This window comes from Condylura cristata, unplaced genomic scaffold (genome assembly GCF_000260355.1).
Source record: "Condylura cristata isolate star-nosed mole 26May11 unplaced genomic scaffold, ConCri1.0 scaffold00020, whole genome shotgun sequence".
Classification (NCBI taxonomy): domain Eukaryota; kingdom Metazoa; phylum Chordata; class Mammalia; order Eulipotyphla; family Talpidae; genus Condylura; species Condylura cristata.
The window spans coordinates 14,166,644-14,193,316 of record NW_004567121.1 but is presented as its reverse complement, the minus strand read 5'-3'; the positions used below and the strand labels follow the sequence as shown (position 1 = coordinate 14,193,316).

General features: G+C 35.4%; 2 protein-coding genes across 5 annotated transcripts in view; one reads left to right on the top strand and one right to left on the bottom strand.

Moving 5' to 3' along the window:
* The window catches only part of RHOQ (ras homolog family member Q), a 35,390-nt gene extending 30,984 nt beyond the window's left edge, over positions 1–4,406 (top strand). The window contains exon 5 of one of the 2 annotated variants that reach the window (XM_004686230.2): positions 1,217–4,406. In XM_004686230.2, coding sequence (XP_004686287.1) covers positions 1,217–1,372 — 156 coding nt within the window. In that variant the 3' untranslated portion in view covers positions 1,373–4,406. The remainder of the gene's footprint in view (positions 1–1,216) is intronic. The other variant, XM_012727473.1, reaches the window with a different exon arrangement.
* On the bottom strand, positions 1,555–26,600 carry PIGF (phosphatidylinositol glycan anchor biosynthesis, class F). 3 transcript variants are annotated; one of them, XM_004686231.2, is made up of 6 exons: positions 26,523–26,600; positions 24,600–24,848; positions 23,126–23,217; positions 21,298–21,414; positions 10,629–10,737; positions 1,555–1,882 (listed from the first exon to the last, which is right to left on the bottom strand). In XM_004686231.2, exons 2-6 carry the CDS (start codon positions 24,825–24,827, stop codon positions 1,769–1,771), a joined length of 660 nt encoding a protein of 219 aa, XP_004686288.1. In that variant the 5' UTR covers positions 24,828–24,848; positions 26,523–26,600; the 3' UTR covers positions 1,555–1,768. The 3 variants fall into 3 exon arrangements, with proteins under 3 accessions (XP_004686288.1, XP_012582925.1, XP_012582926.1); XM_012727471.1 differs by lacking the exon at positions 26,523–26,600 and adding an exon at positions 26,030–26,102; XM_012727472.1 differs by having other exon boundaries at positions 1,743–1,882; positions 10,629–10,689.
* Between the last annotated feature and the right edge of the window lie 73 nt (positions 26,601–26,673).

The window sequence follows — 26,673 nt, the reverse complement described above, 5'->3', positions numbered from 1 at the left end:
CTTTTGTATCCAGAGTCCAAAAATTTCTACTAGCTCCTCTATCAGCCTGCTTCAGGCCCCCTTCATCCTATTTTTTAGATGTTGTCACTTAATAGGACATTTGTGGACACACAGTCCAATACTGAACAACTTCTACCCTTTCTTCTTCTGTTCCCCATGTTAATCAGTCCTCAACATGCAGCCAAAGTGAGTCTTTTAAATACAGGTCAATCAGGTCACCGCTCTGCTCAGATTCCTCCAGTGGCTCCCCAGCTCACTTAGAGTAGGTGAAGGTGTGTCCTTACCGTGCGTGGCTACCTCTCCTGACTCACTGTACTCCAGGCACACGGCCTCATTGCTATTCTTCCCTTCTTCCTCCTCAGGAACTTTGTATGTTCGCTCTATCTAGAATATTCTTTCCTGTGTAGATATTCACTCTTTCATTTCTTTCTGGTCTCTGCTCCTCTCTCGAGGAGGCCTTGCCTGATCTTGTCCCTGCTCTATCTCCATTCCCCATTTTTTACCAAACCACATACAGATGTCCAACATTCTACCTCTGTATTTTTTAGTCCATAGTCTTCTTTCAAAATGGAAAGTTCACGAGAGTAGGAGAGGCAGCTAATTTTGCTCCAACTTTCTCATTTGGCAAATGAGTGCTCAACAAATTTTCAGCAAGTGAATAGAGTCCTCAGAACAAGAAACTACTCTTGAAAGCGGCCTCCAGACTGCCTTACAGATCCACCTCGCCATTGGCCCTGCTCACTGTCCTGCCACCCTAGCTTCTCCTGTCCCCGAATGTTCCAAGTTTGCACCTGCATTGCTGTCCATCTGCGACTCTGTGACATTCCCGTAGGTGTTCCTCACAGCCCAGATTTCACTTTCCACCCTGCCCCACTGCCCTCCCCTTCACGTCTCTCAGTCTCTCTGCCATGCGCACTGCCTGCCCTCTGCTCTGCACTCCCTCCTTTGCGTGTCCCTGACCCAGTAAAACTAAGTAAAGGTGAGCATCATATTGCAGGGACTTTTGTTCAGTTCTTTGACAAATCCCCAGCACTTGTTAAAACAGTGCATGGCATATAGAAGGCCCCGAGATGATGAATTTTTCATAGAAAAGTTGTATTTTAACCATCTATCATGAATATGGATGATTTCATTTTGTTTGCATAGTTGTGTTTTCTAGCTTATGATTGTATTTGTGTCATATCAATAAATATTAATTTTTTTTTCTCCTTCCCAGATAGGAGCATGCTGCTATGTGGAATGTTCAGCTTTAACCCAGAAGGGATTGAAGACTGTTTTTGATGAGGCTATCATAGCCATTTTAACTCCAAAGAAACATACAGTTAAAAAAAGAATAGGATCAAGATGTATAAACTGTTGTTTGATTACGTGAGAAACATCTACAGTGGCCAAGGACAACTGTCCATTTTTCTCAGAAAGCATATGAAATGCTACAGCTAAACCCAGACCTCTTATAATGAAGCAGTTTAAAACTTGAAAAAAATCCTGTCCTCCGAATTCTTTAAAGTTCATTAAGAATGTTTCTTAAAGATCCAGGAAGCAGCAAACAGCATCTGAAGCCACAATCTACTATAAATACTTTATTTCAACTAGAAGGTACAATCTCTCAGGGGTTTCATAGTTAAAAAAAAAAAAAGCTACAATCACATCATGTTGTAACTACATAAAAAACAGTGCTGTAAGTGGAACTGCCTGGCTTGGACCATACACATTTCTGCACAGTCTTTATGGAATCTGCACAAAGAAATATCTTCTCCCTTTGCTCCAATTAATTGTTCTTGTATGTAAGTTGCTTTCTATTCCAGTATATCCAGAGTGGTGAAATAACAAGACCAGCCACGTAGCCAAAGGTCGCTCCTAGCGTACAGGAGATGGGCCATACCTGAGGAAAGAATGTATGAGATCAAGAAGAACAAATGTTTTCTGATTACTTGAGCACAAGTTAAGTGTAACCTAAATATTTCTATATTAAAGCTTCATGTGCTTTCTTAAAGAATGCCAAAAGTGTAATAACATCATAACTGCGTTTTTCACGAACACTAAAAATGTACACATTTTAGTTATAATGTGCATTCAATGGTTGTAATAAGGCTTCTTGTAGATTTAGTTTAATGCTCCCCAGACTGCATGAGATACATGCTAAAATTACAAATTAAAATTTTGGGTCAGACTTTGCCATAACCCTGGATTCAATTTAGCTCTCTGAACTAGTTGGTAATTTTTCTTTAATTTCCACACTGGCTTGTATCAAATGACATGAGAAGTATATATGATGACCAGACCACAAGGAACCTTTTTTAAATTGTGATAAAGAGAAAAGACCTAGAATTCAAGCATGCCACCTGGAATTTAATATAAAGCTAGTGCCTCCATAATGAAATGCCATCTTTCCACTAGATATTGGAACCACAGCAGAAGTTATAGATAGAACTAAAACGTCTACAGGCACCTAAAGTGTAAGTTAAAATACTGGCTTGCAAATACCCATGTTCTTGAGCAGTGTTACATTTAACAATATTACATTAAGTCAGAAGTAAATGATGATTTATTTCATCCATGAAAGCAAATTGGTCCCTAGGTGAAAGGCTCTGCTTTTAAAAAAACTGGAGACAAAATTTTCATGTTCATCTGTGAAGCTTATTTTGTATACTGGAACCAGCTGTAATCTTTCTCTGGGAGAACAGGTCATAATGCTGTTAGACATGAACCAAATTAATTATAATTAAGCTTCTTTGTCTGGTCTGCTTGGATCTGCCTTATTCCACATACCATGCAAGGGACAATAGTTTTAGATAAAGTTTCAGGATGAACAAACTAACACAGTTCAGAGAAGCATAATCTAGTCCATTTCACCCCCTGCCTTTCCTACATTTAAAATTGCTATTGCCTAAGTTATGATACCTTTATGTCTTTGGTGAGCTTTTAAACTTCCATGACTACAGCTTTGTCTATTGCACAGATTGGGTAATGAAACACTAAACTTTTATACTTGAAAATGACAGCCTTAAATGCTCATATATCAGTCACAAATCTAGGATGTACTGTCTTGTATGTGAGCTTTGTAGAGATTTTTTTTAACTACAAGCATCATCTTCCCTTTTGATGAGTGGATAGTCTACTGAATAACTAGACAGGAGTTTCTTTCTGATTTGAACAGTGGATGTCTTCTTTCTCCCAAGAAGTGGTGTTTCATAAAGTACCATGGCCTTATGTATGCTTGAATGGAATCTTATGTAACTTTTGCAATTAACTTCGGTCTGCTATTTTTAGATAGAATTGAAAAAAAAAAACTATATAAACCAACTAGCATATTAGTTAATTGTCCAACACATAGTATAAAAGAATTAAGACAGTAAAGTATTATTCATTTCCAACTTGCCTTTGGGGATTTGATGGGTGCCCCCTCCCCTCAAAATTCACATCTCTGAGACTTTTCACATAATTTTAATTAAACTTAAAATCTCAAATTTGACCTGCCCAAAGATAAATGGACTAGAAATTTTGAAACACAAACTCTGGTGTCACCTCTCTAGGCCTTAGTTAACTGTCTACAAATATGGGAGGTAGAATAGATCAAACATCTCTCCCACTCACCGACTCTCTTATTTACATAATTGTTGGACATTACCTTTTCAGCTTCACATTCTTAAGATAGTAAAAACCATGTCTATAGGTCATCAGAAGGCTAAGGAAGGATGATGGTGACATCTGAACCTAAGGAGCCTTAGGTGCTCTGTTGACCTAGATGGGGCTTAGAGTTTCCCACTGCTTATAAAGACTTTTTGTTGTTTTGGTTCTTTAGTGATTTCTTTTTGCAAAACACTTCAACCCTTTAACTAAAACCAAAGATTTCTATTCATATGCAGATTGTAGAAAAACTGCCTTATTTTCAGAAGCATGTCTTCATTAAAAGATTTTAATAGGAATTCTCTAGACTAATTACTGGAACTAGTTCAAAGTATTGAAATGTCTAAAATGAAATACTAAAAAATATCTTATTGATGTGAATTTTGCTAGTGAAAATGCAAATACTCTGCTTCAAATATAAGGTCATGTATGGACTGAAAAGAAATTTACAATTAATTTTTCTGCACATAGTTTCTAAAAAAATTAGGGGCTCTCTGAAATTTTAGTTAGTATTTGCTAATATATACCCTTATGCTATATCTAAGGGTCCATTTTAGGTTAGCCCATGTTGAATTATATTTCCAGTAAGTAGAATCTGAATTAATGTTTTTAATATGAATTTCTAAGTTACTTGAGGTATTGCTTCGATTTGGCTTTTAATTATTAATTTTAAGTACCAAATTACCTGTTTGTTGGATGTTACTTTATAAGTGTTTGTTATTTTAACAGTGTCCCATCTTAACATATGGGGTTACAAATAAAATATTATGCATAGTTTACTATCTCTGTAAAAGCATTGAACTTCTTCCCTTAGCAGTTTGTAACACCCTATGGAAACATTTGGAATGATACTCTTCTCTTTTTCACCTATGAGTCTCCTCACCATTGGTCAAGCGTGAGTGCCTGCACTTTGTTAAAAAGCTGTACTGTTAAGTGTAAGGTAGTACTAAATCCTCACATATCCCAGCAAAATTTCAATTTGGGTCACCAAATTTTATTTAAATTCATTTGTAATTTCAATATGGCTCTGTTTCCAAAAACATACAGACTCACATAAACATTCTTAAAAGCGGCCACAGTTCTTTTCCAGTGGAGTGTCAAAAATGAAATAATGGTTTGAAAGTTTTGTCCCTTAATGCCTAGTGAAGGATTAAGATTTGGCATCTTTGCTATCACTGCATGTCTCAAGAAATCATCGCTGTTTGCAAATTAAAATGCTCGACTTCTTTGAAGACTGCTAATGATGGATCAGGGTCTCCCCTTTTACTTTTTTTTTTTTTTTTAAGGTTGAAGCTTACTTTATCTGATATATGTCTTTATGTAAAGGCAACTTTCTTGGTTTTTATACACCAACGTGGAGAATGCCAGTTGGAGCAGTTGAAGGGAGTCTGGGGAAGTTGCCTACTGATAATCTTTCCTCAATTTCCTACTAACCTCATAATAGCATTAAAAAATTTAAAAGTATATGATGGCAACAGAATTTAAATTGACTCATCAAACAACCCTAGCTTAATCAGGTATTTTCATAATGAGATCTTAAAGTTTTCCATTTGAAACAATTTCCTTGACTCACTACAGATATGTTCCTATTTAACATTATTCATGCCACAAATAGAATTAAAAAACAGAAACAAATTATTATATCATCTATTGAACAGACAATTCAGCTGCATTACTATAAATATTTCTCTAAATTATGGTAATCTAAGATTGCTATATATACTTATCTTGCTTTGTTTATGGAAAAGAAAACTGCAGAACAAAGATATTCATGTAAAAGACGTCTTTGCTGCAAGTATTTGCCACCAAAGTGACCATAATCTCTCCCAGTTTTTTTTTAATAAATTTAACTTTTTTTAAGCAATAACTAACCACAAGAAATACCCTGCTGCATAACAAACTACAATACAAGTGGGTAAAATTAAGACTACTGTTAAAAAGAGAAACCTGTTTGTAAAACTGAATAGCTACATTGTGTGAAGAAGTATCTTGCACAGAGTACTATTATCCTTTCTCTAAATCAAATGACTCGTTCTGTATTTTTCATCACTTAACACCAAAAAAGACCAGTGTTCTCTTAAAATAATCACTATTAACAAAGGCCTAATATAGTCTGGGTAGATGGTACTGACAAGTTATTTTTCTCTCAGAAATAAACACAAAATTCCTAATATAGGTATCTTTTGTATGTTTTTTCTGTTAAACAAATCAATATTGTTGTTGGAAAGACATTTGAAAGTTATACAAGTTTATTTCTACCCAAAGAACCAGTGTTCTTCCACCCAAGCAATGCTATGGAATTCTTTGCCTACATTTAGGAAAGAAAAAGAACTTGCATATATATATTTCTATAGTGTTTGATTTTTTTCAAAGCATTTCTAAATAGTTCAGAATAGTAGTTACAGACAATGGTTTTTGTATGAGACTGGAATTGAGTCTGGGCTCTGCCATTTATTAAATATGGGACTGAGCAAGTCACCTAACCTTTCTGTGCCTCAGTTTCTCTTCTGCAAAATGAGAATCATCCTAAAATTCACCTATTGGGGTAGCTGTACTGATTAAATGGATAATGAACTATATGGTACCTTTAACCATATCGGGTACATAGTGTTATACAAGTGACAAATACACGTGCGCTGTGGTTGATGGTAATCTTTTAGGTGATCACATGTGCTAACAGACACCTCCAAAGTAAGCTTGCACTACAATCCAGGGCACTATCATTTCTCCAAATATGACATCTCTAAAGCTGCTACTATTTAAAAGGAAAAAATCTTGCTTACATCTTAAGTACTTTAAAGATATTGAACAGCATTTATATACATTTTTATGGGAGAAGAACTGAGGAAGGGAAAGAGAGGTAGGGAAGGGGGAAGAGGGAAAGAGAGAGAGAGAATGAGAGAGAAACTGAAGCCCATCTGTGAACTCCTGGTTAAAAATCTCTGTACTCTGCATTACTCTATTCTAACACATATTTTTATTAAATGTCCTAGTTGGCTAAAAAATACGACAACTCTGTACTTAGTTGCAGAATTTTAAGGACAGTGTTGGTGATGTCAGTAGCATTTTCTGTTAGGTGATTTGAAGACAGCTTAACCACATCTAGCTTAAATATAAAATGCACAATATCCTTAATGTGCAAGTAGGTATTAAATTTGTATTGTCATGAAAATGATATCAAGTTTCTGACACTCCACATTGATAGTTAGCTTGGTATGTCACTAGTATAAGGTATTGTACTGTAGTTTTCCTAAAATCATGGCCAAGTATTTGAAATTAGATAATGGTGACTTTTTATAAAATTAGTTTAAAATATTCAAAGTAATAAAACTAAAACATTAGGCTATTTAAAAAACATTTCGTATTTTATGTGGAAGATTTATTTTCCTTATCTGGGAAATAGAATGCAGCAAGAATAAGAACAAGCTAACTGCAGGGTCAGGTCAGCCACTTACTGGCCCTATGACTGGCCTGGTCACCTAACATCTGAGCCTCAGTTTCCCAAAATGCAAAAACAAGAACAATAGTACCTTCTGGTCTTAAAATATGGGATGGTCATATTAAATGAATAGTTTAAAATGTGCCATGAAAGCTGTAAAGTACCAATGTGTCAGTATCATTTTGTATATTACTTCATAAAACTAAATCTAACATTGATGTATTTTATAAGTAACTGATACTGCTAGGTAATATTTAGAATCTGATATTAAAAAAAATAATAAAGTAGCTGGTGAGCAATATTAGACTGTGCTGTAGGAACTATTCCTTTACCCCTGCAATGTAATCATCTTTAATTCATGCCATTCTTCACACAAAATGTGGGAAGTATAAAGCTTATAAGAGAAAACTCTTAGGAGTTATACAACACACTGCATTATAGCCCATCAAATGGAACCTTAGAAATAGAAGGGTGATTCCTGCTAAAGTGATAGAATCATTTTTCACAACTCTTAAGACACAGAGTAAGTAGCAATAATGACTTGAAAGCAAGCACTGGTAGACATTTTTCAGTCTCGGATGAATGACTTCATTCAAAACCATTAAGTCCCTATTACAAGCCAAGCAGCTATGGTGCAAGCTAAGATTAAAGTACCCACTTTTGGGTAAATTCTAAAAACAAAATCTTAAAAGTGTGTTTTGTAGTATCAATTTTTTGAGAAGTGCTGACACCTATTGGGAACATATAGGAAATGGACCTATGGGCACAAGTAAAAACATATTCACAACCATTATGATTACTGGCTTGTTCAGGTAAGAAAGGAAGGTAAAACTCAAAAGCTAATGCTTCATTCCCCACAAGCTACTTTTTAATAAGTTTATTTGTATTGTGTTTATCACAAATTTGTAATTGCTTGACTGGCAGAATTTATCTTTCAAAATCAGTGATATTTTTACTAGGTATAAATGACCATTTATATTCCCCTAAATTTGATTGTAAGTGATATATATAAAGCAGATGTAGTTGTTCAACAAAGGAAAACATGTACAGATGAATCTACTATCTGGATACATTTCTTTAGTTGTAAATCTGCACTGATCTGTGTATACGCTTAACACTCTCCTATGACTAAGAGCACAAATTTAGGGAAGCTATTTGGGGAAAGATGTGTAGTCTCCAGTCTGGAACTTCTTGTCAAAGTGGTGCTAAATGGTACCTACCAAGATCATGCAAATGAGTCAACTGTTCTCTCACATGAAAATGAAGCCAGCACAGCATTATAAAACTGATTACCATAATAACCCCCATTTTAAATCCAAACCACTTTCTGTCAGTTAAAAAGTACAGTTCCCCCCCCATGCTTGAAATATAAATTATGTTCATATAAATTAGTATTTTATTTGGGTCTGTCAAAAACAATACGTAGGGCCCTCCCTGGTAATGCAGTGGGGTAAAGCACAGCACTATGAAGCTCTTCACAGCCACTGCAGCATGAGTTCCATCCCTAGCCAGGAAGGTGATTCACATGGCACAGCAGACCTCTCCTGACCTGCCTGCTGCTCCCCTCATAGGTGTGTTTCAGTGTGTTTCAGGATCTACCTATTCTACTCCCATTCTGTCTCTGGTGAATCCTCTCACCCCCCCACACCTTTGGTCTTTACCCCAGTTCTTGTGTGCATAAATAAACCTTAAAGAAAATACTAATACTTTCTGCAACAGAAATACCAGTCGACCAAAAATTATGCAACTCTTCAATTAAGTACATAATCTTAAATTTTATCCTTCACTCTAGCGTTATTTGCAGTAATTCATTTGGTTATAATCCAAATCTCTAGTTTTAATTTATGAAGTGGCAATTGTGACTTTAGAAGTAAATATATTTTAACAAATATTAAAGTTTTAACCCGAGAAAACAAAATATTAAATAAAGCAATGCTTCATTTATCTGATATCTTAGAAGTACAAATATTTAAAAACAATCTTATTTTAGACAATTTCAGTCAATTTTGCTTTTTAACTTTTAAGAAATAAGTATGCCTTGAAAAAGCACTGGTTTAGTTTTGGAGATTGTAGGCTGAGGTTCATAGTGTAAAGGAATGAGGGTTTCTTAGGCACAAAAATATTCCATATTAGCTTCTAAAACTTTTCTACAAATGTATTACATTTTATGACACAAAATGTGTGCATGTCCACCAAAGGGGCATGGCATTTAAATAAAATTCTTATGTGGAGAAAGAAATATAATAACTACTTAAGGGTTTCCAAAGAGAGCTAAGCTCTGGTCATTTTTTTGAAAAAAAAAAAAAAATCTATGTTCAGTGTTTTCAGCAATAAGAGATGGTTGGTGTCAAAAGGTGCTGCCCTCATATGAGACAAGCATTTCAAGTAACTGTGGTGTCCTCCTCCCCACACAGACTTTTTCGTGTAAAAATGGAGATGAAACTTAGCTTGTCCTAAAGTTGTCAGGGTTAAGTTACTTGTATGACAAGTATGCTTCTCCACATATATAGAGTGGCCTACATATGTTAAATTTTCTATTTATTGGCCCCTGAAATGTCAGGCAGTTAGAATAAAACTGTGAAATGCAAATACCATGAACATGTAAACAACAGAAAATGTACAAATGATCTACTCTAGCAACTAAAAGACTGTTAGGCAAAACAAACTGAGAACACTGTAAGACACTTGAGAACCAATAAATTTGCATTTTTTTGTAATGCTAGATAGTAAATTCTCTAATAGGTCACAAATACATATAACATCAATTAAGCAATAACTACATGTAAAGTGTTGAACTAAGTACTTAAGAAGGATTATTTCATTTATTCCCTACCACCAAGGAACAGTCCCCAGTACTGAGATGCCAGCGTTTTTAATCACCATTTTATCTGTCCACCTATTAATAAAACATGTGGGTTTAAAATTTCATAGCCTGGCCCTCCCTAGTATGGGTTAAAGCACAGCATTACAAAGCTAGCAGCAGCCACTTCAGCATGAGTTTGATCCCAGGCCAGGGAGGTGACCCACATGGTGTGGCAGACTTCTCCTGTCTCACTCACTGCTCCCCTCAGCAGTGTACTTCATCAATCTGTCTGTTCTGCTCAGGCCTCTCTCTCTGGTGAATTCTTTAACCACCCCTGCACCTCTGGCCTGTACCCTAGTTCTACATGCATAAATAAAGAAATTTTAAAAAATAAAATTTTCATAGCCAATTTCCTTTACTTAAAATAACCAACAACATTTCTTAATCTCCCACTTACCTTCTTATAACATGAAATACTAGCCCATTTTTGATAAAGCAAAGAATAAAGGCATTTTCCGGGTGAAAAACTCATAATTACCTATGTTGTACAATATTTAGAGCATTATCAAATATGTACCTGAATTATTGTTATCAAATAACTAAAGTTCAGTCCTGGGTAATATACGTACACAGAACAAATATGTAAGCATATATAGAGACAGATAGATAGACAGACAGACAGACATAGGTAGATAGACAGATAGAAATACATGCTTTGTACAAACATTTATGTTATTGCTTTGAGTAGCTGAAACCAACCTGCCATGGTCTTTCCCAGTCGAGTGGAATAGGAAAGGCTCCAAGCCACGATCCTAGAAAACTAGAAATCGTAGTGATTTGGAGACTATTTTCCCAAATGGATGTAACACTGTAAAACAAGCATAGGTGTCTTATTCTTAGCTGCTAGATTATCAAACAAGTCATAACACAAATGAACACTATATTTTCTGTTCATCTCAAATAAACATCTCAAATTGACATATATTACCAAGAACTACTAACAATCAATTGGTAAATGTTTTTCAGTTGGAAAGTTAATATACCTATATAGTCAAAGTCAAAAGTACAAGAGCATCAATGAAGTCTTCTTCTCCCCTTCTCTTTTTCATGGCACATTTTATCATCAACTCCAGTTCTTTTCTCTATAAGCAGCTGCTATTAAGAACTTACTACATATCTATCCAGAAATGTTTTCTGTGCATATATACATAAAACAATTTTAAGAAGGTTTTAGGTAAATTTGCATATATCTGTCGAAACAAAATTCAAATGCATATTATAAACCCAGTTTTTCTTGTTTCAAAGCTTTTCTTTGTCATCAGCTTTATTAGTTCTCTGTTGTATGGTGGTATTTCAAAACACTCAGTGACTATGCCTACCACCCCTGTTTATGAAGTGCACATCATAGAATGTAAACATACTCTGCCATTCTCTTAGTAGGTCTTAATTTCAAAATGTAGCCTCACCATGTGGTGGAACATGAGTCTGGCTACAGTAGACTAAAACCCACCAGTAGGGTTCAAATATTCACATTTTTAAAATGCTGGGTGGAGTTACGAAGTAGAAGAGCTAAAGAGAAGTAGTTTCTTCCAGTTAGTGTGGTAAAAAGGGGTAAACATTTGTTAGATAATTTTTTTTTCTTATATATAGGTCAACTGGTATACAAAAATAGGTACAGTGAATTAAAGAAGTCCCAAGTGACAAGTCAGTCCATAACAGATTCCTCATTCTCTCCCTCTCCTCCCTCCCAACACCCACATGTGTTTTAGCTTGTCTCTACTGAGAGCTGAGACTGGGAAAAGGTTGGAGTCAATCACTATATATGCAATACAATAGAGGTATGTTGTGATCCTGGATGGAAAAAACGGAACAACTCCAGCAGCTTGAACATAATTTCCCTTTCTAGCAATTTAAAGGACTTTCTAGGGAAATATTTTACTGTAAGTAGCTGATAAATTGTCTAGTCTTTACTTAATAAACAACTTTTTATTTAATTTTTTTTTAATTTATATATTTTACATTATCATGTAGTCCCTATAAAATCCCCACCACCAGTTCACCTGTGAACAACACCACAGTCCCTTGTGCTCTTCTCTCCCCTTATGATCTTTTTTTATCCTCTTCCCTCACAGAATGTCTTTGATTTATGGTTGCCTGCTAATTTTGTTCTTTTTATTATTATTATTTATTGTTTTTTTCCCCATGATCCCTCATATTGGTCTCCTATATTCCTTCTATAAGTGAAACCATTTGATATTTTTCTTTTTTCCTTCTGGCTTATTTCACTGAACATGATCTCTTCTAGTGCCATCCATGTTGCTGAGAATGGCATGAGTTAATAACAACTTTTTAGATCAATCATATATAAACTTATATGCCTAGAGACATTACTTTCTGCTAGAAAGTTTGCTTTTTCCATTTGATGAAAAGGAAGAAATTCAGCTGGATTTGGAAGAATAAGTAGCATTTGACCTTGAAAAACTGGAGAAAGTTGCATATCAGGCAAAACTCAAAATTGACTGAGGTGGAATATAAAGAATAAGAAATGGAAAAGTATGCTAGATCTAGGATTTAAAAAAAATAAGATTTACTGATTATAGTAAAAACTTTTCCCCATAATCCTTCTCAACCAAACAATTCACTCAAAGAATATTTTTACTATAATTACAGAGTTGGGCAACTATTTCCCCTCCTTCTCAGCCTTAGGCTGGGATGTTTACAGATTTTAGTAGTTTCAATAACTATACAAGTATTGTGTAGACAATAACTGTATGGACTTCATATTTTATGGACATGACCACATTTTGTTTTCTTCATCAGTTTGACAGACATTTGAGTTGTTGCACTTGTTGGCTAATCATTGCCTTTTTGATGGTAACATCTACTCTTGGCTGAAACAACAGCACAGTTATCAACATTATGATAATTGTGAAAATATCCATTAGCTGAACCACAATTACATTTCTTTCCTTATAGTAAAATTTTAATTTCCCTTAGATGTCTGGAACTTCCTCTTTCATTATCCTTCATTTGCTTACTTACCTGTTACTATAGTGCTTATTTGTATTATCTCTATTCTCTCCCTCCTACTCAACTGCTCTAAACCAAACAGTTTGCTCTCTAAGTCTGAAGCACATGGGTGGTCTGTCAGTTTTGCACACTATCAGTTTGTGAAGCCCCTTATTCTCTGTGCTTTGGGGTGTCTTGTTTCCTGGATTCTAAAATTTCTTCATTTTTAAAAAAGTACTTCCTTTAATAGATTCTTGGGTAAGAGTGCTTGAAAAAGACCTTAAGGTTTTAAATCTGAAAATGACTTTACTACAATTGTTGAAATCACTTTGCCTCAGAATTGTGAAGGCACTGTTCTTTTCCTGATCCTGTCAGTGCTATTCTGGCACTCAATCCTCTGTAGGTGACATCTTCTCCCACCTACCTCTGGGAATTTCAGTCATTCAAGTTACCTAAAATTTCACAATGATGGGTCTTGGAGTGGGTGTCTTTTTATTCATTTTGCTGAAAATAAATGCATCTTCTTAATCTAAAATCTCAGGTCTTTTAGTTCTTGAAATTTTATTTTAAAACTTGCTTTTTCTGCTCAGAATGTTATTTTAGTTAATCTTCATGTTTCTTATATTTAACTCATTTCTCTTTGCCTTTTTTTTTTTTTTTTTTTTAAGATTTATGTTTGTGCACGGTGCATACAGAACTGGAGTACAAGCCAGAGGTGCAGGGGCAGTAAGAGGATTCACCAGACAAGAGTGGGGAGCAGAACAGGTAGATCATCAAAGTACACTGCTGAGGGGAGCAGCGGGCGGGTCAGGAAAGGTCTACCGCACCATGTGGATCACCTCCAGCTCAGGTGGGGATCGAACTCATGCGAAAGTGGCTTTAGCTTCTTAGTGCTGTGCTTTAACCCGCTGCGCCACCAGGGAGGGCCCTCTCTTTGCCTTTTTGATTGATCTTTTCAACTCTGTCTCTACGTCAGTTGAATTTTCTATCATATTTTTAATTCCCAAGAATTTTTTTTTTCTCTGAATGGTCATTTTGATTGCTTCTTGTTTATGTTCAATGTATATAAGAAAGATGTCTTTGAAAATTATCTTTTGTTTTTTTTTTTTATGTTTTCTTGTTTTCATTTTAAGAATTTCATGAGGGGTGTTTTCCAAATAATCAGTGATCCTTCATTGCTCATACCACTTAAAACACTACATATGAACTATACAGTGGTTGCCTGGGCTGAGGAGTGAGTGGTAAAGGAGGGGATAAATGATGAATAGATGGCTAAGTTTCTTTTGGAGGGTGATAATAGGTTCTAAAATTAAATTGCTGTGCTGACTATACAATTGTATATTAAAAACCACTGAATTGCACATTTCAGATGGGTAAATTTTATGGTATGTAGTTATATCTCAATAAAACTATTTTTAAAACAACAAAAAACTAGCTGACTGGCTGGCTGTTCACTGTGTATGAGTAGTACAATTCAATTGTAGGTGTCACTGCAGGCATTGGGAACCAACTGCCCTTTAGAGGACCCACAAATGACAGTGCTTCTATGGTCTTTGTACCATTTTTCACAGAAAGAAATAATTCAATGCTGCCTCAATGGCATAAAACTAATTGCCTGTATACTAGGCTGAGCAAAGGTAAAGGGTCTGGTGTAGGATGATGCCCTTTTTCCCTGAACAGGTTGTACCAAATAGGCTCAGGAGGAGGGGATAGCCAGAGAAGGTGGGAATATGGGGTATAATTTGATTTTCTCCATCTTCCCTTCCAGTGTATAACTTTGATTGTTTATATTACTTTACTACAGAATCAACATTTTCTTCCATAACACTAGTTCACTAATTTCCTTGATCTAGTTAATAAGACCCCTTAATAGACACACTTGAATAATTCCTTCATTTGAGGAAACTGTATCATATCTTTGAATTCTTTGTTTTGTGCATCAGGGGCACTAACTACTCTTAAGATGAATCTCCTTGTCCACTTTCATGATGTCATTGTTTCTCTATTCTTCCCAAGTCCTCCCTTTGTCCCCCATTCATTTTGATTAGCTCAAACCTTTCTTCCATTCCAAGTTGATTTTCTAACATGTCTACGTTTCTAAGTTGTAATCTGTATTGATATGCCTAAGGTTCTCAATTTATTTCATTAATTTTGCAATCTCCTCTCAACCTCATTTTTTTTCATTCTCTTCTCTTTGAGCACTATTTTACTAAATTTACATCCTTAATAATATTTTCCTATGGTAAACATATTTTTGTTTGTATTGTTCCTGGGGTAGTGCTTTTCCTCAGGCTGGATTCTGTCCATGGTGTGCCTTTCTCTTCTTCCTCTTCTGCAGCAGTGCAGTGCCATTTCTTTTCCTCTTGTTCCACTTCACATGAGCAGGCTTCCCCGATTATCCATTTGCGCAGATATGAGTAAATTATCTCTTAAGCTATTTTTTTTTTAATCTGGAATTAACTTTTCCTTTCTGGAAACTGTATTTTAAGGACTAGAAATGATTTCTATCAGGTTTTCTGTAACACGAGGCAGAAGAGAATGAAGACAGGGCTAAGGAAATACTCTCTCTGCAATTTAATGAGTACCATTCTGCTGAAATTTAACAAGTAGACATTTTTTAAATCCAACTTATAAAAAATTCTGACCAGGGCTTACACATCCCATCAGAAATCAGATGAAACTGCTGTACAGCACAGTATGTTCCGCTGCCAGAACCCAGGAGACAGTAGACATGGAAGGTAGGTAAATGGCCTCAATGGGGATTCAGGGAACTTTGCATGGGTGTGACAGGTATATGTATAGAAATGTGTATGCTTAGATATGTAATTTTTTGTGCACATATTAGGCCTAATTATCTACTTTATATACATAAGTATATGTAAATTTTTGCTCATTTACTACCTTTTCATATATTGTCCACCTGGGTTTTTTCCATGTAAATCCATTTCAAGAGAAAGATGACAAAACACAAATACATCTTACTGTCTTTACCTTGACAAGAAAATAACAGATTCAGGAATCTATTCAGGAATTCAACTTTGCAGTTCACCAAAAGTGATCAGGATCTGATTGAAACGTTTAAATAACATAAAAGAACTGAAAAATCAAATATCAAGCTTCAATGAAACACAGGCCTATCATACTTTCTTTTATAAGAAAGGCTACCAAAACAATGAGGCACTAATAATTATAACACCTAGGCAACAGATCAAATCAATACAAATTGTGTATACTCAGTATTAAGTATACCTAACAGGAGATGGCAGATTTTTTAAGAAAACAAAATGATTTTTCTACTTTCCATTTTCTTTAAAGTAGCATTCATTTGCTTTGTTTTTTATGTGGAATAACTTTACCTTTACTTTAAGGAAAAGCCTTGTTATAATAGTAACATAATTATCTATTAAATCCCAATAGAGTCATAATGGTCCTTTATTCTCAGAATGTTAAGTTTTTGGGTTTCTCAGTCTTCATCTGGTTATAAACTACTCAACATAAAATACACAAATACATATACTAAAAATTCAAAATTGTCCTGTTCCTATAAATTAGTCAAATTTCAACAATACTTCAAGGACCAGCTTTAACCTCATAGTGATACTTCCTACCCCACCTCCTTTCCCCCCCAAAATACAAAATTAAAAATAAAAAAAATAAATAAATAAAAGGGCCAGCTTTAAATAAACATAACAAAACAAAAGCTCACCATGCTTTATAGACTAAAACATGACATGATAAAAATATTTAAAGTTCTAAAATTTTCAACTAGTATTTTAAGGTACTTTAAATACTTTTAATGAATTAAAACTATAGTATTATAACTTTGTTTTCTGTTGTAAATGACTATTATGTATGATAAAATGTATTCTTCATGTTTTATATATCATCCTTAAATAACAGAATTCTCTGAAATTAAAGCTGTGATGTAATATAAAAAATGTTAACTATATATTGAGACAATTTCAAAATAACCTACAAGTAATTGTGTAGAGGGTATGTCACACCATCAATACAGAACCTACAGCTCTTTGAATATTTTTCTATTTTTACATGAAAGTGAACAATTAAAGGCCAACTCAAACACAAAACAAATTAATATATCAAATTATTTTCTCACTCATCCAAAAGTCAATATGCTTCTTATACTAAATACTTGAAGTGGAATAAATGTAGGGAAGTAAATGTACTATAATCCATGTAGAGTAGGAGACATAAATCCTTAATTTCCCCTCTCATGACAAAGTCCAAATCAACTTTGCATTAAGAGAAGAAAACTGAAAAATTTTCCCTCCTTTTCCATAGTCATTCCCTGCACTCCTTGGCCTAGTACCTAAACCAGGAAGAGGTCATAAAACAAATGGCAAGATTTTAAGTTTGAAAAACAAAGTGCTCTTTGGCATATTAATCCATTCAACAAACATTTCCTAAGCACTTTCTATTTGAATTCACGTATCATCTCACTCAGTTCTAATAGCCCTGCAAAGCTCTTATGAGTATTATTCTAACAGTATTAGACATGACAATTCTTAAATAGTTGGCCAAGTTCACTTGGCCACTTAAATAGAGCAGACAGGGCATAAACTCATTTTTTGACCTTCAACTACTTGAGTCTTCCAACTTCTATAATCAACAGGTGATCTGGATTCAATTGCCAGTTCTACCCTCACTGCTATAGGACCTCGGCAAATCATTTAACCTGTCTGCTTCAGTGTCTTCACCTAGGAAATGGTGATAACAGGAGTATGTCACCAGATTGCTGAGAATTAAATGCTAAAAAGTATATGAAAAATAGCTAAGTTATTAATGTAGTTTCCTGCCTTGCCCTGTGTAAGGATAAATGAAATGTTTTTTAAGTTGATTATTTTTAGCAACTAAACTGTTCTCTGCTGCATGTTAGAAAATTTAGAAAATTTTTGTAATCTGTTTAAGTTTAGGTGGCATCTGAAAATCTAACAGCTTCTTGATACAGATCTAACTCTCAATAACCAAAAAATAAATTAAGTATTTGCAAAACCTAACTCATTAAATTTTTTCACTTTGGGTAAGCAATATATTAAAATGGTTCAAGTTTCAAAAGATACCAAAGGGTAGTTAGTAGAAAGGTTTCTTACCTTTCCTCCTACATTCTCATATCACCCCTCTAAAAACAACCAATGCTTTATTAGTTTCTATGTATCCTCCCAAAAATATACAGATAAATCTCTTCTCTCCTGCCAACTCATTACATAAATTTAATATCAGACACATTTCTTCACTTTGCTTTTTTCAACTTAACAGCATAAAGAGTTTTTTTTTTAAGAGATCGTATAGTATTCCACATTGTGGCTTAAATTTAACTTAATTCTTGTTAAAGACTAGGCTATTTTTAAAGTTGTAATGAGTAATATTATACATTCAGTATATTGTATACAAATATATCTACTGAATGAAATCCCAGAGGTGGGGTTGCTGGTTCAAAAATGAGTATTTGTAATTTTATGATATTAATAAATTTCCCTTTATTGAGTTGGAACCACTTTACATTCCTACTGGCACTTCCCCAAACTTCAATATTTAGTATCAATTTATGGATTTTTATCAGTCTGTTAGCTGGAAAGTGATTTTACCTCTCCTATGATTTTTTTTATCATCCTATGAAAATAAGATGACAGATTTATTCCACAAATCTCAGAAGATTCAAAAGGTAAATTTTGTAATGACTTTTTTTAACCCAACAGGAAATAGATGTTACCACAAGCATAGCTTAGGGTAAAAGAAGAAATAGGGTCAAATTCAGAAAGTATATATATACTAAATTCATGGCAAGTTACCATGACAAAATCTAGCTTCTCTTTTGTTTGATGACTTTTACTTTTAAAAATATTGGAAATTTGGGCCCTCCCTGGTGGTGCAGCGAGTTAAAGCACAGCACTAAGAAGCTAAAGCCACTTCCAGATGAGTTCGATTCCCGCCTGCCCTGGAGGTGACCACATGGCGCAGCAGACATCTCCTGACCCGCCCGCTGCTCCCCTCAGCAGTGTACTTCTTTGATCTGCCTGTTCTGCTCCCCACTCTGTCTCTGGTGAATCCTCTCACCCTCCGCATTTCTGGCCTGTACCCCAGTTCTGTATGAATAAATAAATAAGTCTTAAAAAAAAATTGAAAATTTATATATATAAACTCCAAATATTTTTAATATTCAAATTTGTTCTAATTTGATTGCTATTTTAGGGAACAAGAAGTGCAATATAGTTTAGAAACTTCAGTGATGGCTGCACATATTTATGGATACACTAAAAACCACTGTATATATACTTTAAATAGGTGAAGTGTATGGTATTGGATATATATGTTAATACTGCTTTAAAAACTAGTCTTCCAACTACTTTAGTTCTTCTCCGGTGTATGAGACACAGCTACCATATCTGGTCTTAAATTTCTCTCAGGTTCCAGTCATCCCACCTTTAATTTATGGCAACTTAAAAGAGGCATATCTCCTTCCAAAAGCAAAGTTCAGGGCTTTTACAAGGGTAAGTATCATTTTCACTGTATTCATGTATTTTTTTAACCATTTAACCATATGTAAAATGGCCTTACCAATTTTATTAAATTCCAGTCTTTATGTTTCTGTGAAGTTTTTGAGTATTAAACTCTGTTTCTTGGGTTTTTCCCTTCCAATTTCAGAGCACAGGGATTTCTAGGAATGCATACTCCAAACTATGGCAGAACTAGCTATAGAATCAGGTGGCAACATTTCCCCGAATGCATAATGTCATTATACGAAACGGAATTCAAATAGATAAAACACTGATCTCAACCAAGGTTTCAGCTGGTTTTCACTATTTAAAAATTTCAAAGTACTAAAAGAAAAAGTTTTAAAAACCTTGTAAGTACTAGAAGATAGTTCTGAAGAAAGAGACATAGAACTCATTTTACTTTTTTTAATTTATTTTTACATCATTCTTCATTTTGTGCATTTTTTCATCTTGGTTGTAATCCCCATGGACATCCCACCACCAATTTAAGAACTCATTTTAAGAACAATTAAAGTCAGTAATTTATGGAGCCCCACATGCGTCTTCTGCTCCATCTGGGCTGTTTCCCTTCCAATTTCACAAAAATGCTATGTGCTTTTTTATGGTTTCTATACACTCACTCGTTCCCCTAATATGGAGTGTCTTCCCTTTGCCCTCAATCTCACCAAATCTCATACTCATGATCAAAGACTTTCACAAACCTCCAGCTGATTTACATTCACATGGTGTTGCTCATTCATTCTTGCCCGTTGCAGGGGCAAACTCTTCAGGGGGAGAACGGCAGCTAATGCTCAGAACCCACACAAGACTTGCACCACACACAGAGTATGTACTCACAAGAAACTTTTGTTGTTGGGTAATAAATAGGACAAAGGGGGGGGTGGGGGGGAAGTGCACGGGACTATGGTGATGGCACACGGGTGACTTGGTGATGGGAAGCTCGCGGGGATTACAATTGAGATGAAAAAAAAAGTACAAAATGATGTAAAAATAAACTGTCATAAAATAAATAAATGAATAAATAGGACAAAAATCATAGAACCAAATAACCTAGGTTTTTTGGTTACAATTTACTTATAAGAACTGTTTCAATGCATTTCAAGACAATAAAAATTTAACTTAGCTATGCTGAAAAATTATATGGCTGCTAAGGAAATAAAATCCTGTAAAATTTGTCTTTATGTCTTACCACAAAAGAGGCTACACAAGAAATTATGATTGTTATACTAAACATTTTCAGGTTGTAGACCCCGATCCTACATTATAAGGTGTTATGGAAGCAATTTTACCTGCAGCAATTTTATCACAGTGACAAATTATCCTTGAGGATGGTTTTCAAAGCTCTCTTTTGGTAGTAAAACTTTTTTTCAAAGCAAAAGACCAAGTGGAATACTTTCTAACCACCCAGATAAAAAGCAGAGCTGGGCCCTCCCTGGTGGCGCAGCAAGTTAAAGCACAGCGCTAAGAAGCTAAGGCCACTTCAGCATGAATTTGATCCCTGCCCCAGAGGTGACCACATGGCGCTGCCACAGACCAATCCTAACCCGCCTGCTGCTCCCCTCAGCAGTGTACTCTTGTCAGTCAGCCTGTTCTGCTCCCCACTCTTTCTGGTGAATCCTCTCACTGCACCTGCACCTCTGGCCGGTACCACAGTTCTGTATGCATAAATAAATACATAAATCTTTAAAAAAAAAGACAGCTGATCTTGCCAAAATGGAGGGAGAGGCCTATAGTTCTGCCTACTTGGGTTCCCCTTCCCTGTCGCAGGCTCCTCAACTGAAATTGGGGCTTATGGCTTTCTGAGAAACACATATTGCTGAGAAACACTCATGGAATAATGAACAAGCTCCTGTGCATATTCTATTCCATTCTTTAAATCACTAAAATACAAAATTAAAACTTACCCATTTCTACTGAAAACTCTTAGCCATGCCTTGATATTTGGTCCCAACAAACACAAACAAGGTACAGTAGTAAAAGTAGACAGAACAACTGCAAATAAAAATGTTTCCAAAACCAACCTAGGGAAAAAAAACTTTATTAATTTTTTTAAAAGCAAATGTATACAAAATCTTTGTTACTTAATGTACAAATATTTTTTATACTTTACTTTGAAAGTAACCAAATCATTACTATAAATTTACTACTGAAATGCAAACTATGAAAAGCAGTATAGCAAATATTAGAAAGTTTTAATGATACACATCACAAGTGTTAAAAACCTTGACCAAGTCTAGAAAATTAACTTTTTTCCTCAACAGTAGAATTTTACCTACAACCATTGGCTCAACTTCAGAACTACTTTAAAAGTCGAAGAAACTAAAAGTTTGGGAGAGGGGTTCCTTCCCTAGAGTTTTTGACTCAGATCTGAGAATTTGCATTTTTTCTTTTTACATCATTCTTCATTTTGTGCATTTTTTCATCTCGGCTGTAATCCCCATAGACTTTCCACCACCAATTCACCCTTGTGCCATCACCATAGTCCCGGTTTTAATTCTATTTCCCTCTCTGCCCCCATAAAATGTCTCTGGTTAATAGTTGTTTTTTGTTTTTACTTTATTACAATTGCTTTTATTTCTCTTGATCCCTTATGCTTCTGCTATGAGTGAAACCATCTGGTAATTTCCCTTTTCTTTCTGGCTTATTTCACTAAACATTATCCCTTCCAGCTCTATCCATGTTGCTGCAAAAGGCATGAGCTTCTTTTTTGATTGCTAAGTAATATTCCATCATGTATATGTACATCTTTTTAATCCAGTCATCTATTTTTGGTCTTTTGGATTGATTCCACATCTTCCCTATATGTAAATAGAGCAGCAATTAACATGGAAGTACAGAATTTGCATTTTAATAAAATGCTAATGCTGCTGGTGGTAGAACTGCTGCCCCATTTATTCATTCTACTTAGTCTTACCCTCCCTCTCTCCAGAAAAGGGTAACCTATTAGTTTAGAGTGTGTGTGTGTGTGTATATAAATATATGTATGTCTATATATATGTACATATATAGGTATAAATATGTAGTTTAAACTATATACAGGTGTGTATGTTATATATACATATAAAATCCTTATTTTACCAAGATTATTAATCACTGCTAAACTTAATTTCCCAAACTATAATGAACATTTTATAAGAAATAGTCAAGGGTTAAATTTCGACTCATTTAAAATTAGTCAGTTTTGAAAGTATTGTGTTAAAAAGTAATGTTAAACTATAAATATTAGCTATTAAATTATTAAGTATAGGACTCTATTCACATTTCTCATAACACACTTTTTGCAAGCCCTTCAGAATATACTGAAATATCCTAATTATAACTAAAATTAGCATAAGAAATGATATGCTAGGTATAAATATATATATATACTTAAATACATATGTGTGTGTGTATATCATAGTTTCCACCGAAGTTCTAAGGGCCACATATTTATTGTTATAGTTTAGTTTCTCAACTACCTCCTCTCTCCCTCCCATGTGCAATTTGGTAAGAAATTTAGGCTATACAAGTATTAATGTGGTAAGTTTTCTAAGAGTAACAATGCTAAGGAAAGGCAATGATGTTAGTATCTTTCCATGATCTATTAATTAAATACAGATTGGTTTTTCTCTAGAATTAGAACTTCACTTAGAAAATAAGTATTTTAAACTAATCACCAATAGAATTAGAACTTCACTTAGAAAATAAGTATTTTAAAATATAATTGCTTTAAGGTAAACATTTCAGACTTACTCTATCAGCGGTGCTCCATATAGAACAAATATTATATGAAAGGTAAAACAAGACAAAAGAAAGTAGACACAGCACTTCAAAAACCTGGTTACCTAAAAAGAAATGAATAATTTAAAGACTCAAGAGAACATCTAAAGAGCAGCAAATACTTCGATTTTATCTACAAATACAACTAATTTCCATCATGTGTGATGCAGTTGAACTGTTCTTTGGATTTTGATATCCTGAGGTCAGATCACATGTCCTCTGCAGTCAGATGCACAGCCCTCAATACAGCCCTGTAACAGAAGTCTGGAAGGCAAGTATCAGGCCCAATTCCATGCACAGAGTCAGAAAGTAGTTCTGTTTCTATTGAGTGTATGATCATGTTTTGTATCACCATGGTAGATAAAGGCATGTAGCAATAGTATCTTTGAAAATTATAAGACATTTCAGTTTGTTTCATTTATTTTTTGCACTTGTAAGAGAGACTTTATGGATTTTTTTTTTCCAGAAATTCAAAGCAAGTCTCTCGTAGTTCTTATTAAAATGTGACTTTCTGCGACTAGCTAGAATTAAAGTTTTCAGATATTTGAATCTATTTTCTGGAATATTCATTATAGTGTGTCCTATGTCATTGATCAGTATTTTGACACATTTACCAATGATAGTGCTAAGAGGCAGAAATAGTCCTTATCATGTGATGATACATGAATTTTTTTTACAGAAAACAATGAGTACAATGCAGCACAGGAGAAGGTAGAATACTAAATAATTCTTAAAATCACATTCATGTTACATGATCCACATGAAAAAAGCCTACATATAAATACACCATTATGGAACCTACCTGATTTTAAGCCATCCAAATTAAGACCTAATTATAAAAACACATTGAGTCTTTTAATCATAGGGTAGTGGATGGATCATGTTCTAAATTACCTAGTAGAGAACTCACACACAATACTTTAAAGTGTTAAGCGAGGGTTTACTGATTTAAAATATCAAGTGCAACACACTATAATGAATATTCCAGAAAATAGATTCAAATATCTGAAACTTTAATTCTGGTTAGTCTCAGAAAGTCAAATTTTAATAAGAACTACCAGAGACTTGCTTTGAATTTCTGAAAAAAAAGTCCATAAAGTCTCTCTTAAATGCAAAAAACACATGAAACAAACTGAAATGTCTTATAATTTTTAAAGATACTATTGCTACATGTCTTTATCTACCATAGTGATACAAAACATGATTATACAGAGCAACAAAGCTCTATCCACTGAAGATGCCCTAATTCCACAATGCAAGACAAGGATATATGTAACATTGTGGGCAGAGTTCCAGCAAGAAAGAGCCTCCTGATTTGAAAAAATAAAAATTGGATTCTTTTTACTGACTGTAAATAAATCAAAGATTACTTGACTAATACTTCATTTTTCTATTAAGAGAAATACTGCCTTCATCGTAAAATCAGTTATCAAGAAATAAGCCTTACCTTGTATGATAGTGAACTTCTTTTAGAGGATGCATTTGGTTTCACTACTAAATATAAAACTAGATTGACGGCAGTTACAAAAATAGAACAGATGCACAACCATGTCAAGTGTGTTTCCAATATTGAGAAGTTCTCCAAGAAGAATGATGGAATGAAGATGCTTAGGATAATTGAAAAGATGCATAAAAGATGGGTATACAGTAGTCTCTTGATATCAGTATCTTTCATGATGTTTTCTTGAGTGGCTATCTAATGGAAAAGAAGAACATATGCAATAATGACTTTTTCCATTGTGCTAATTGCTCCAGTGTCTAAGCCATGAACCAAAGTCAATTTTCTATGGACAACAGCAAATTGGCTTCAGAATATAGGAAGATGCATATTTGTAAATGTACATGTAGACTAATAAGATACAAAAAAGCTTTGAGTCTTAAAAGAACAAAGCTACTAATTTCTTAAACATTTTGACTAATTTCTGCAAAAGGGTCATGTGCTAGTACCAAGTAAGTGATTTTCCTTTTTTGCCACAATCACAAAGGTAAAAACATAATGTGCTTGTTGGAAACATAGCTTTTGCATTCTAATTAAATTGTAGTTATTTTTAACAGTGTGTGGCTAAATAAATCATATCTCCTAGCAAATACCAAGTGATGACAAGACACACTGTACTATTTATATGGCAACAGCTACAATCAAGGAAGTTCAAGGAGCATTATGCTAAACTAAAGGGTTCCAGTATCCCAGAAATACTAAAATGGCAATGTTTGTTACAGGTGCTAGATTCCAATCAAAAGTTGAGCATGAACAGGAGAAAAAAAAATTTACTTTCTCTTTAAAATACTCATACGTATTTACACACACACACATATAACTACCTTGTATTATGATTATATATATATTGCAATGACTAATATTAAGAACCTTATTATTTTAAAGTAATTTGCCACATTAGTGTGGTGGCTAATCCAGAAAAAATATTTTATATCCATGTTCAAAGAAGACATCTACTAATGTAAAAGGATGATTCCGGGCCTTATCCTAATAGTTCTCATTTAAGCACACTAATTTTAAAAGGTAAATATTTTACTGATAAGGAAAGGGTTAGGGCAAGTCCAAGGTCTCTCAAACTGCCAACTGCTAAATAAACCACTTTTAACTCTAACCTCCAGGATATAAAAGTATGCGGTTGGGGTTGAGAAGAGAATGAATGGCAGGAAGGGAGAAATTAAACGTTGTTCCACTGGGTCTATCCTCAGGGGACTGAGGATATCCCCACTCCTCAGAGGAGCGAATTCATTCTCAACAGACATCTCTTCCTACTCTCGGAATCCCAAATGACGTAAGCAGATTTGGAACCGATACAGGGAGCAGCACCCAAATGTTGGCTGAACAAATGAATGAAAGAAAGAAGGTCGGATGTTTGTCCTTACTGAGAAACAGGCAGTTAGGCCCAGGCGTGCCCACGAGGGCTCCCGTCAGGCTCCCCTGACTCCGCCAAAGCTCAGGTGTCCCTCGTCGGACCTGGCCCAGGGCCACCGGCAGTGCAGTGAGCAGGAAGGCGGCGAGGCGCCAGGGAGGGGGGGTGGGGGTGAGGGGGACTGTAGGACTATCATCTGCAACCCCACCCCAAAATGGGTTGCTCGCGATTTGCTCAAGCCTCAGCCTGCGGGGACGGGAGCAGCGAGCGACGAGCTGAGAGGTATCACTGAGGCTCACAGGTGCGGAGGCCAGGACAGAGGGGAGGGCAGACGCAGAAAGTCCGAGCCGAGAGAGGCTCTGTCCCGCAGCGCAGCCCGTGGGTCACGCCGGAAGGTAGGCGCTCGAGCGGCTGGGGGGCGCGGGTGGGCCGGGGTCACAGAGCCTCGCGGCCTCGGGTAGCTGCACCCTTCGGAGGGAGCGCACTGGGGGCTCCCACTGGCTTACCTAACTGTCCCGCCCGCAGACCACAAGGGAGGGTGACTGCCTCCCACCATCAGGTGTGTCTCGCCGCCCAGATCCTCGCGCAGGCGCTGGCCGGGGGGAGGAGCCTCAAGGCCCTGCAGCCAATCGGAGAAGTGGGGGGCGGGCAAAAGAA